General features: G+C 44.8%; 1 protein-coding gene across 1 annotated transcript; it reads right to left on the reverse strand.

Annotated features, from left to right (window-relative positions):
* Positions 1-9,558: 9,558 nt before the first annotated feature.
* On the reverse strand, positions 9,559-11,704 carry LOC100726238 (serine protease 29-like). Its single transcript, XM_013141630.2, has 6 exons — positions 11,633-11,704; positions 11,486-11,546; positions 11,164-11,344; positions 10,706-10,971; positions 10,131-10,294; positions 9,559-10,047 (listed from the first exon to the last, which is right to left on the reverse strand). Exons 1-6 carry the CDS (start codon positions 11,633-11,635, stop codon positions 9,886-9,888), a joined length of 837 nt encoding a protein of 278 aa, XP_012997084.1. The 5' UTR covers positions 11,636-11,704; the 3' UTR covers positions 9,559-9,885.
* Positions 11,705-12,032: the final 328 nt, after the last annotated feature.

The raw sequence follows: 12,032 nt of genomic DNA on the forward strand, positions 1-12,032 counted from the left end.
AGGAGATTATACAGAAACCATTGTTCATTTTCTGTTAGTTGATTCTAAATACACTGTAATACTGTCATTCTCTTGAATGGTTTTACATTGTTTTAATATATTTGATGCTACAGTATAGGAAGTTATACTCAAAGATTTCAAGGAAAGAGACAATATGGTAACTACTTTTATATTGGGATTATCTTGTGGTGAAACAATATTTTGGTTAAATGGTTACGTTTTGATCTGTGCTGTTTTGTTGTTATGCCCTCTTTTATCTCAATCTCCATTTTATTATTTACTTTTTATTTTTATCCTTTTAATTAAGGGAAAAATAAATAAAAGAAGCAGGATATATTATAGTAACCCACTTTGATTTTCTATTAACTTTATTTGAAGCCCTGTATTGCTCTCACCATCTTGTTTTGACTGATGTTCCTCTATTCTGTTTTGCTTGATAGTATCAGGTTCGAAAGTTTAGGCAACAGCTGTGAAGATAGTGGGATTCATTATGACGCCCATTCTGGTTGACTATTATCTACTTTTGAAGACCTGTAATGTTTCCAATGTTTTGGCTTTGTTGGTTTCGTTCTTTACTGTTTTGTTCAATTTTATTATAACTGATGATATAGGTAATTCTATTTGAGATAGTGGGAGGCATTATAGTAACCATTGTTGATCACCTTGTATTATGTTTTTACATTATCTGTTATGTCCACCCTTTTGATTTGATCAACTCTGTTCTGTTATGTCACATTTGGTTTTACTCTCTTCCAAAAAAGTAATAAGAACCGTGGGAGTAATAAACCCCAAAATATGTAATAGTCATTGTACAAAAGAGGAAAAGAAAGTGCTCTAAACGATATAACTGCATATATATTTAAGTGTATAAGATAGACAATGATATTACTGAGATTTGTTGGATCATTGAACAGAACTGTTTGCAGTCTCACTGTTTGAATGTCCACTTTATATGCTTTAATTTTGTAACTTGAACAAATATTTCTAAGATGTCAATATGTAATCCAGTAACTAGTGATTTTCTACTGTTTATTTTTTTACATATCTCGTAGTTGAACACCATGTTGTCTCCCTAGTATAAAAAACTGAAGGGGTTAGTGAAATACCAAATGTACAATAGGTATTGTGAAAGTGAAAATGAAGGAAATGTCCAACAGGGAAGGTGGTAACTATTTTTAATTCACTATTATTTTGTTTTAAAGTCCTGTATTATTTTCATTGTTTTCTTTTTATTGGTCTCAGTCTGCTTCATTTGATTCTATTTGGCTTGATTTTATTATATCTGATGGTGTGGGCAGCTATTTTGAAAATTACAAGATATTTTATGGTAGCCATTGTTGATTTCCTATTATCTCATTTTGAAATCCTGTATCAGTTTCACTGTTTGTTTTTGATTGCTTTTATTCTGTTCTGTTTTATTTGACCTTATTAGGTCTGATGGTATGAGCAGTTATTTTGAAGACAACAAGAGGCATTATGGTAGTCATTGTTGATTTCCTATTATTTTGTTTTGTATTGCTTTCACTGTTTTGGTTTGATTGGCTTTATTTGATCTGATTTTGTTTTATTTTATTCTCTTAAAAATAAAAAAATAAAAAAGAAGCAGAAAAAAAGTCAAACAAAAACAAGAAAAGCAATAAGGAAGTCACAGATCTAATACCTCCTCCATTCACTCCACCCAGAACTCCACAGCAGGAGCAGTACTCACAGGTGCCTGCAGTGGGCAGTAGGCAGCAATTGCTGCAGGTGGATGAGTGACCCACCACATCTGTGCTTCCAGGTAGTAGAGTGGTAGCTGTACACCTTCAGGCTGACCTGCCCAGGCTACTTTCCGGGGGGGGGGGCATTGTTTCCCCTCACGATGCCATTGGATCTTTCTTGATGGTCAGTGTTAAAAGTCATATGTGGAGCATTCCAATGGCTGACCTGAGACAGGTGTCCCTCAACCTGCTACACACCTCCCCACAGCCTGAGACCAGGGCTTGCACAGGACTCTGGGAAGGGATGGCATGATACAGGATCAAGACTCAATTTGAGACTTAGTTGCAGAGCTTCCTACAAGGCAGGAACAGCAGACTCACCATCTGTGGAGGAGAGAGGCATTCAGGAGCTAGAGTGGTCAGGTAATGGATGGAGAGGGTCAGGGACACCAGGAAAGCAGTAGGGATGGGAACTTACGATGGCAGGACTCCACACTCCTCCTCTTTAGGTCTCTTGGCCTCTTTAACCTGCAACCACAGGCAGGTTATAACTTGTGGGGAGGAAGTTGGGAGGTATATAACTTGTCCTGACCTGAGGAAAGGGGCAAGCAAGAAATGGCATTGTGCCTCATGCTATGATGAGTAGTGACTGGTGATGCATACAAAACACCCTGTGTCGTGTTATGGGCTCCAGGGTACCCAGACTCAACATCAGCAGGTGAAATGTGGTGTCACAGAAATGGATGGACTTCTTGCCCCAGGTTGGTGCTCACAAAAGTCTCAGTAGTTATATATGAGGACCTGCAACCAGAATCTGGGTTTACAAGAAAGTCAGCACCACCCCAACCCCACCAAACTGTAGATGTAACACTCAGAAGCAGAACAAACAATCTAGATGGGAGCATACATTCAAAGGATCCAGATAGAGGAAGAGCATGTTTCCAAGGCCCCCCAACTGGGCCCGTGTTCTACAACTGTGCTCCATAATGCCCCTGAAGACTGCTCAAACATGATTCTGGGAGACTCATTCTCAAGATATTATGACCACAGACATCATCAGGGAGCTGATGGCCCACATCAATGTAGAATTGGGACCCCAAAATTGGAGCAGTCCCCCACAAGGCATAGATACTCACTATCTGAGACCCTGGACAACTGTGACTAACCCAGATGACAACCATGGCATATCTGAGTAATATATGGGCCCTGAGAGCTCCAATTTGACCCTGCTGAGACTCTCTCTCTCTCTCTCTCTCTCTCTCTCTCTCTCTCTCTCTCTCTCTCTGTGTGTGTGTCTCTGTCTCTGTCTCTCTCCCTCTCTTCCTCATTCTTTCTCTCTCTCTCTTTCTCATTCTCTCTCTCTCTCTCTTTCTTTCTCTCTCTCAACTCAGGGCAGACAATTCTCTTAGAACCACATGGCGCTCTGCTTTAGGTGCTTCCTAGAAGTTTCATTGCCTGATGCTAGGTCTGAGGGACTCCCCACATGGACACTGAAGGACAGGGTTCACACCAGGATTCCAAAAGCACCAGCACTGAAATTTGGGGGTATGAATCTGTGACTTTGAGGGCCCCAGCTGTGATAATGCAATGATACTACAAGGAGGCTAAGCACTGTGGTCATCAGAGACTGCCTGACTCCCAGGCTGGAGGAAAAGAGAGCAAGGATAAGACTGTGTCTGAGACAAAGCAGGCGTGCCTGTGGTTATAAGCAACACCTGTCAGACAGGGGTAAACAATGGTACTGGGGGGTCAGGGATGCACTCTCCATGTCTTTCTGGTACAGTCTCATAAGCAACATGAAGACTATGTCTATGTACTGCTCTCTATAGCAGTGGGTCCCTTATCTGGATGGGATCAGCCTGAAGACTCTTACTAACGGTCTTGGATGAGACTTTTAAGCAGCAGGGCTTGTCCACATGAACTTGGTAGCCCTGATAGTGTCCAGACAAACCCACAATAGGCGCATTCACTTGCACTGTGTGAGCAAAGTCATGCAATCATGAAGATTGGGGTGTGGTGACTAGTCAACGCTAATGTGGCGTATAAGGTTGCAGCAAAGATTCCTAGGTGGTAGACACCCTTATTACAAAGATGTGACTACCCAAGGCTAATGATTCAAGAGAGAAGATTGGGAAAAGAGGAGCAGAGGAACCAGTCAGGGACACTAACATCCCAGGACAGAGATTGAGAGCACATAAGATTGCTGAAACATAGGGACGTGTGGCCCATGATCTTGTTTCTCCCCCATTCCCACCATAACCCAGCCTGGGATGCAAGTGGAATTACATGAGTCATAATTTCAGAATGTGTAGTTGAATACCCTACTCCTGCAGATCAGCAAAACTCTCCCTGACTGTTGCTGAGAGTCCTGAAGAAGAAATAGCCCTAGTTAAGGATCAAAAAGGTAGGTTTCCTGGTGTCTTTTGTGTTGAGATGAAGGTGACTTGGTCTATGGAGACGGTAGAGCACACTGAGTTCCCCCACCCCGTATCTAAAGATGCCTAGAGCAATGAGCCTGGAGCAAGTGCACATTGGCCTGGGAGACAAGGGTGAGTGTGTAGGTCTCAGAGAGAAACAGAGATAGAAAGCCTGGAATTCTCAGTTTCCATTGTTCAGGGCAGAATGGAGCCCTTGGGAAGGGTGGACTTGCCACGTCGGTGCCCTGTGTTCATGGTGAGGTCCTTAACTGACCCTGCTCTGTCTATTTTCATGGGATTTGATCCAATGGGAAGAGAAAAAGATGGAGGGGTGGCAATTTTGCTGACCCAGAGCCTGGATCTGCAAATTTGTGCAGGCTTAAGGGAAATTATGCAATTCTCTGTACCTTAATTTTCTCTTAAACAAAACAGGGAAGGTAGTGTTGCCTTGGGATAAGAAAGTGGTCTACCTGCTGTATGTGCACTAAAGAATGACCCCAGGAAGTGTCCAGGGACTGTTGGTCATTATTTCTAAAAGTAATTCTACAAAGAATATTCGAGAACTCATTGTGATACCAGCTAAATTGAAAAAGGTGCATCTACACCAAAATAACAAATATGAAAAACCAGTTGTGCATTCACTCTGCATCTCTTTGGGAAAGCTATTATGGTAGCTTGCCAGATTATGACAATATTGATATTAAATTATTTACATGAAACTCAGATTCAATAGAGTTTGGTGGATTTTGCTTTTAATGTTCTGTTTAAACAGTATGTGTTGTTTAAAACAATTGTACTAGAACAATAATAAGGATAAAAGATATCTTCTGTGTTTAAAGAAAATGGACAGGGTCTGGACCATTCCTAAAAGAGTGGAAAGGTTGAAATCAGCCTATCCTGCAGGTATCAACCTGTGCCAGGAAGTCAAGAATACCCCCAGGCCTGTGTGAAACTGACAGTGTCCCATAGACCCTGGTCATCTTCCTCATGATGCTGAGCTAGAGAGGCCCGCAGCCTGAGCCTCCCCTCAGATGAGGATCACCTGGGGACATGGTGGACAGTACCAATGGCATATAATGTGGCAGCTTTAACAGGAATCTGGCCCTGCTCTCTGCGGATGCCCCTAGATGATCCCAATGACACAAACCTTGGGAACACAGCTACTGCCTAGCAGAGACAGTATAAGGACCATGGAACAGCCAAAGAAGCACCCCCACGAAGTATGGTTTCTTTGGAAATTGGCACCCCTGTAAGAATAAGGTCCCACTTGATCTAATCCATGGCTGAGGTACAGTGGGACAGTGACTACAATGGCAAAACTGAAGTAAAGAGAGCCAGCTTAGCAGCAATGAGACTTAGTATGATCTCTCAGTGGTTAAGGGTAGGAAAGGCTATGGTTAATTGCAGCTTACTAGTGAAAAAGGCCCTCCTTGACCATGCAAATGACTATTGTTTCTACTTGTCAAAATCTCAGGAGGGTCACATCCTCACCTGTGCTGCTCAGCAAATCCATGGGAGTGAGGAGTATGCATACTTAAGAAGAACATCTCTGAGCAGGTCCCATGGTAACAGGCTGGAAATATCCATGCCACAAAGTAGCAAGAGTGTCCAGTGATTGCTTGCTGGCCCACACAATCCTCCAGAGACAGATGTTTGTAAAGTACATAGCAGTGACATCACAAGTTTCACTGCATGACAAGTCTTTCAAGGAACAGCTTGACACCAGACAAAGGGGTCCCTTGGCACAGAGCAGTAAAAATGAACCAGGACTACGCATTTCAAGCACATAAGCTCCTGCCAAGTTAAGGCTTTATGATGCTAGGGGTACCTTGGGAGAGCAATTGCTTGAGAGAATGATCAGCTTCTGCTCCTGGGACAAAACAGAAAGTCAGATTTGTATTGATCTGCTAGGGTGTGCTAACGTTCAGTCATTTCCACTGGCCGGGGCCAAGCTTCCAAAACATGCCACTTCTTGTGAAGGACTTGACCACCACCAGGTAGTAACAGTCAACTTGTCTTAGAGGATATTTTTGAATTTTCATTCATCTGGTGTCATCAACCTGTCAACATTTGTCTCAGGGACAATTGTTTTCAAAAGAAGGAGAAAAGTTTTCACACACAAAATTGAGGTGGCCAATTTTGTTCAGGAGCCACTAGGTTAGTCTTTACAATGATCTCATCATCCTGCATGAATGTCCTAGCCTTGTGATAGGACTGAAGAACCTTCAGTGCATGAACTATAGAAAAAGTACCACAGTGGGCTAGAAGAAACATACACCAGCTTTGACGGACAGCAGCCAAGCTAAAACCTATGTCATAGTACCAGAAGGAGCATTTCTGAGCTGATATCACCTGTATGTTCACAGCTGCATAGAACCTAACTGAAGGATTAAGTAGCATAGGGACAGAAAGAGTATAAAGACAGGGATGCCAAGCTTTTTATCCCATCTTAGTCATCCCTCAGATAAATGCAGGCAAAAGTGAAGCCTTAGTGTAGTCAACAAAGTGGCCTTCAGGTTCCCAGAAGTAACCCAGGCCACCATGACCATAACATCTAGAAAAGAGCTGTCCTCTACAGTAAAGCTATTGAGACACTAATAATGTATTGCCCAGATGTGTGACTTCCAAAATGAGTGATTTTTAAATTATCAAAGAGCAAGAGAAGCTAGAGGAATTCTTTTAAATACTTTTGTAACAATTTCCATTCCATGAAAACATTTTACTTCTGTGGTTTGATCAGAGTTTCACAGCTGGTTTATTGAGACATTGCATGTTATAAATTGTTTACTGTGCCCAGGGGCTTATTTTGTCATCCCAGCAGTCTGTCCAAACACTGAGCCATGATAGTTCCTAACTGATTCAAGATGATTTAGTACATGGACAGGGAGGCAGTTTCTCCTCTAGGTCATACTAATTTTCCCAAACCCCAGTATCCCTCAGATAATACTTGTTCAAAAATTCTGCTCCCTGGGGCTGGGGATTTAGCTCAGTGGCATAAGCACCTGCCTTATAAGTGTGCGGTCATGAGTTCGATCCCTGGTACCAATAAAAATGAAAAAGACAAAAAAATGACAAAAATTCTGCTCCCTACTCTGCTTACAAGGCCCCTGGCCTTGCCAAGTGATTTTGGAGCACAAATAGAGCATTTCAGGAACCTGGTAATAACTACACTGATTTTTCTCAGGGACAATTGTTTTCAAGAGAAAGAGAAAGATTTTCACACTGTGTCTTATACATAGTAGATAATGGCAAACCATCGACTCATTTCTGATCTGGGTTTCCTTGTGGACCACTCAGAAATATGCTCAAGGGGCAGAACTTTAAATGCTATAGAAGGTACAGAGTAGTCAATAACACTCGAGGGACCAAGTGGGCAGAGATTTCATGATCAAAGACTCAATTGGAATGCATGTGATGTCTTTCCCACAGACCTATCTGCTGGAGATAGTGGTGGGAAAAATCTCAGGGAGCCTAATGGTTATCAGGGCCCAGGAGGAATCTTGGTGTGAAGGGAATGGGGCACCAAATCCTGTATCTCAGGTAGGTAAAAGGACTACAGGCTGTTTCACTGGAATCCTGTGTGTTCCAGCATGTCAGGTGCTGAGGACTCACCCCTTTCTTCCTGAAAGAGGAGTGTGAGCGCTGTCAGAAGGAGCATCACCTATAGGAGAAAAGCGGCAGGGAGCTTCTGAGCCCAACATTTAGGGCCCACAGATGTGCCCCCTCTAAAACTCTGGGTTTTTCATGTCCTTTGCTATGACAGCCGGTGTCACTGATTCTGCTGAAATATTGTACTGTACTTCTGTTGAGAGACCACTAAAGCCCTTGCCCTGCCTATGCACCCCTCTATTGTGAGAAAGCCTAAGCATGGATGAGAAGGAAGTGCTGCCCAGGACTTTTTAAGGACCTAGCACTGTGACTGGAGTGGAGGACCACAGGGAAATAGATTTTTCACGATACAGTATGCAGCCAAGGTGGGGGGTAATTCCCCATCTTCGTCAGTGCCTCCCATACCTCACTGCCATTCCCAACAGCAGACAAGAAATGCCATACTTCCATACCTGAGGTCTCTTGGGCCAGGTCAGCTTTATGGCCTCTTAGCCTCACTCTGCCCCTGCATGGCACAATGAGTTTGTGCTGCAGGACTCTTGTTTGGTGCTCTGACTCTCAGGGCACAGGGTAACTAGATCTAAACCCGATAACTGTCCTGATGTACTGGGGCTGGGGGACTGAGACAGATTTGGTGTGTGCAGACCTGGAACTCAGGGGAGCTCCCAGAATTTATAGGAATTTCTCCTTGGTTTCCTCATTTGAAAAAAAGCCAGTCACAGAAATATGATTTAAAAAAAAGATTACTGGTAGTTCAGAACTGGCCACAGGTAGTAGGCTGACCAGACAAGACAATGGGGACAGCCACCTACTCTACTCTCGCCAGGGATTCCTTCCAGCAGAGACTGGAAGAAGTGCAATGGAGACAGCCCAACATAGAAGTGAAGCCTGACCCTAGATCCACAGCCCAAAGTACTCTGTAGCTCAGTGCAACCACAGGTTGTGGAACACTGGGCAACACCCCATGACAACATTGTGGACTCAGCCTATGTGGACGGTTCCCATTGTGGGAGACTGGCCAATCAGCAGCAGTGAAAAGTGAGCCTGCTGGATAGCTGATGACTGAGTGGCAAGTGCCTAGGTCTGTCGTGTCCTGTCCCTGGCCAGGTCAAATGCTGAAGGCTGAAAGTATGCAGCTCTGTTTGGTCACAGGAGCTGACAGGCTGGTAGTCCTCTGCTCCCAAACTGTTGCGGAATTTCTGGTCTGTGTTTGTAAGTGATGTCCCTCCAGATGGTAGAGACAGAGTATGTGATCCTGGACTCCCATGTTCACCTCCCTTGCCTACCTTGCAAGGGAGTCTGTTTCCAAAGCCCTACTTCACTCACTACTGTATTTGTCTTTACATCTTTGTTCAGTTCCACTGGTTGGGAACATAGGCCACCCCTTTGAATTATCAACTCCTCCTCTGAGGGAACTCGAAAATCTGGAGCAGGGACTAAAACACTGCTGCTCTGATGGGCTGGCCTGAAAAACTGAGCCTCTCCACCCAGGGTATGGGCATTTGATTAAATTGGGGCCTCGCTACAGGTCACCTGCTTTCCCTGGGCAACATACCTAAGTCTGGGTCCCAGACATATGTGGTGTTCTCTGTCATTGAGGGAACATGGTGGCAAAATCTAAACCTGAAAACTGTCCTTGAGACCCAAGATACAAGACAGGATGTGAGATACAAAAACAGAATTGACATGTGTAGACCAGGGGCTCACATGAGCCTCAACCATGGTGGGCTAAGGCCTTGGTTCCTCATTTGGAAAGAAGCTTTCAATGGCAGTCCTGCTTTTTATCAATAAGAGAAAGGGTGATTTCTGCTCAGCACAAAACCTCATCAGCATTTTTCATGACATGTTTATTCAGGATAGGTAGAAAGCAAAATATTCCAGGTGTTCTCCAACAGCTGGGTACTTAGCAAATTTGAACACCAGTATATATGGAACTCAGGCCCATGCCCCACACATCTCGTGATCTCCTATCAGGGACAGACAGCAAGAGCCAGGCACAGGCTCTCACCCTGGAGTTTTCATGAAATTCCAGGACCCTGAGGAGGACAGAGAAGAAGATAAGTCTTGGATCATGCAGGAGAAGAAGCCACAGGCCGAGGCACTGAAAGGAGGGCAGCAGACACCTCCTTGGCTGACCAGTGGAGGCCAGTAGACTGGGCTCAGGAGGAATTCTGAATACGTTTCTGGATCCAGGGAACATAGGACTGAACGCGAGCAAAGACTCCAGTAATATGCCAGCCACAGGCTCTGCCAAAGCTGACCACTCCCACCAAGGTCCAGGAATCTGAGACATTGCAGACAAGTGGGCCACCATCGTCAACCTAGGGATGAAAGAAAATGAAGAATACTGGCCCTTAAACATGGATATTGTTGGTGGACAGAGATAAGGGTAGATGGGACTCACCTGACAGAAGTCATGGCCCTCACTGCCAGCACACAGCATGTCACCCAGGATGATCCTCTCTTCATTGTAGGGGTACCGAATATTCTGGAATATCTCTTCACAGACAGAGCTCTCAACCACCTTTACTTTCATCTCCTGCAGGCGAAAAGGTGGCAACAGCAAACCTGGGAGAGTAGGAGATGGCAAAATTGCTGGTGGCACAAGCCCCCAACATCCCCAACTGAAACAGGACTATTCCTGGGGGGAACACAGTCTGGCTTAAGATCAAGTGCACACAATCAACAATGTTGATCCTCAACTTTCTCTCCTCCAAGACAGTATAGAGGACCCAAATTTTACTGGCCCCTGACCTGCAAGATCTTGAGCATCTACCTATCGATATATCCAACTGCAGGTAGAAAGACCAGAGATATAAGGGACCTATGTGTGCTATTCTTTCAAAAAAATAAAACCTTTTTTGTACAAATGATTTAAAGACTTCCTGTGCTCAGTCCTAAATTCATGTCTCAGTCTTGCCGTGGCCTCAGCTACTGAGGCTTCTGATGAAACATATAAGAAGTGTCCCCAATACTTACCATAAAAATTCATTTGACCCCATCCAGTCACCCAACACTCATCCTTCTGAGTGACCTCATGATTAAGGAAGGTCAGCTTGATGGGCTTGACATTGGTAGAGCTATTCACAGGTTTTACCAGTTGCAGGAGTGCTACATCTGCACCCAAATAAGCATTAACAAAGTCTGGATGGATAATGATCTTGTTCACACTCAACAGCTTCTGGTCCCCATAGAGGTATATTTCTCCAGCCAGGATGCGGTAGGTTGATGGGTCAGTATTTCGACTGTGGTCAGAGAGAAGCCCCAACAGCAACTCATTATAGGGTCCCCACTGAGCATCATGGGGGAACATTCAGAACATCAGAATGGAACAACTTGGAGTCAGAACTTGCATCTCCAATCCCCAAACCCTCACCCATATCTCTTCCATTCACCCCTCATTGCACCCAGAACTCCACAGCAGGGGAAGTACTCACTTGTCAATGCAGTGGGCAGCAGTCAGTACCCACTGTGGGTGAATGAGGGAGCCACCACATTTGTGCTCCCAGAAAGCCCACTGGTAGTTGTACACCTTCAGGCTGACCTGCCAGGGCCACTTCCCACTTGCAGCATTGTGTCCCCCCACAATGTCCACCAACTCTTTCTTGATGACTGGTGCTAAAAGTAATATGTGGAGCATTAGAAAGTCTGGACGGACAGATGCAATCCTCAACCTGCTGCACACACTCCAGTAGTCAGACACCAGGGATTGCAGAGGCTTACAGGGAAGGGCTTGTGTGGTGTGGGATCAAGACTCACCTTGGGGCTTAGAAGCAGAGCCTCCCACAAGGCAGAGAGTCACAAACAGCAGGCTCAGCATCTGTGGAGGTAAGAGGCATGCAGGTTCTGGGGCTGCCAGATAAGGGATGGAAGAGGACCAGGAGTGCAGTAGGGATAGGACCTTACCATGGCAAGACTCCGCACTCCTCCTCCCTAGGCTTCTTGGCTCTTTATCCAATGCAGCCACAGGAAGTGGGCAGGAGTTTGTCCTGTGTGCTTGACTCATTCAGGGGCATGAGTCTGTGCCATGAAGATCCCCAGCTCTGATAATTCTGCTTTACTACAAGGAGGCTGAACCCTGTGGCTACTCAAAACTGCTTGGATTCCAGTCTTGGACTAAGGGGCACCCAGAAAGTGGCCCTGAGCATCAGGTTGTGGTGGGTGGTGACTGGTGATGCAGACAAAATGTCCTGTGTCATATTCTGTTCCTGGGCACCTAGACCCAACATCATTGGGTGAATTTTAGTGCCATTGGGAAGTCCAAGATACTTGACCCGCAGTGGTGCTCATGAAAGTGTCAGCTGAT

Source organism: Cavia porcellus, unplaced genomic scaffold (assembly GCF_034190915.1).
Source record: "Cavia porcellus strain 051 isolate PalLab524CR breed Dunkin Hartley unplaced genomic scaffold, mCavPor4.1 scaffold_16, whole genome shotgun sequence".
Lineage (NCBI taxonomy): Eukaryota > Metazoa > Chordata > Mammalia > Rodentia > Caviidae > Cavia > Cavia porcellus.

What these genes read in the sequence shown, in the direction of transcription:
- LOC100726238 (XM_013141630.2), bottom strand. An exon ending in CTCTGCTTCTAAGCCCCAAG is followed by an intron (nt 11,345 to 11,485) that starts GTGAGTCTTGAT and finishes TATTACTTTTAG; the next exon opens with CACCAGTCATCAAGAAAGAG. An exon ending in GCTGCCCACTGCATTGACAA is followed by an intron (nt 10,972 to 11,163) that starts GTGAGTACTTCC and finishes CTCTGACCACAG; the next exon opens with TCGAAATACTGACCCATCAA.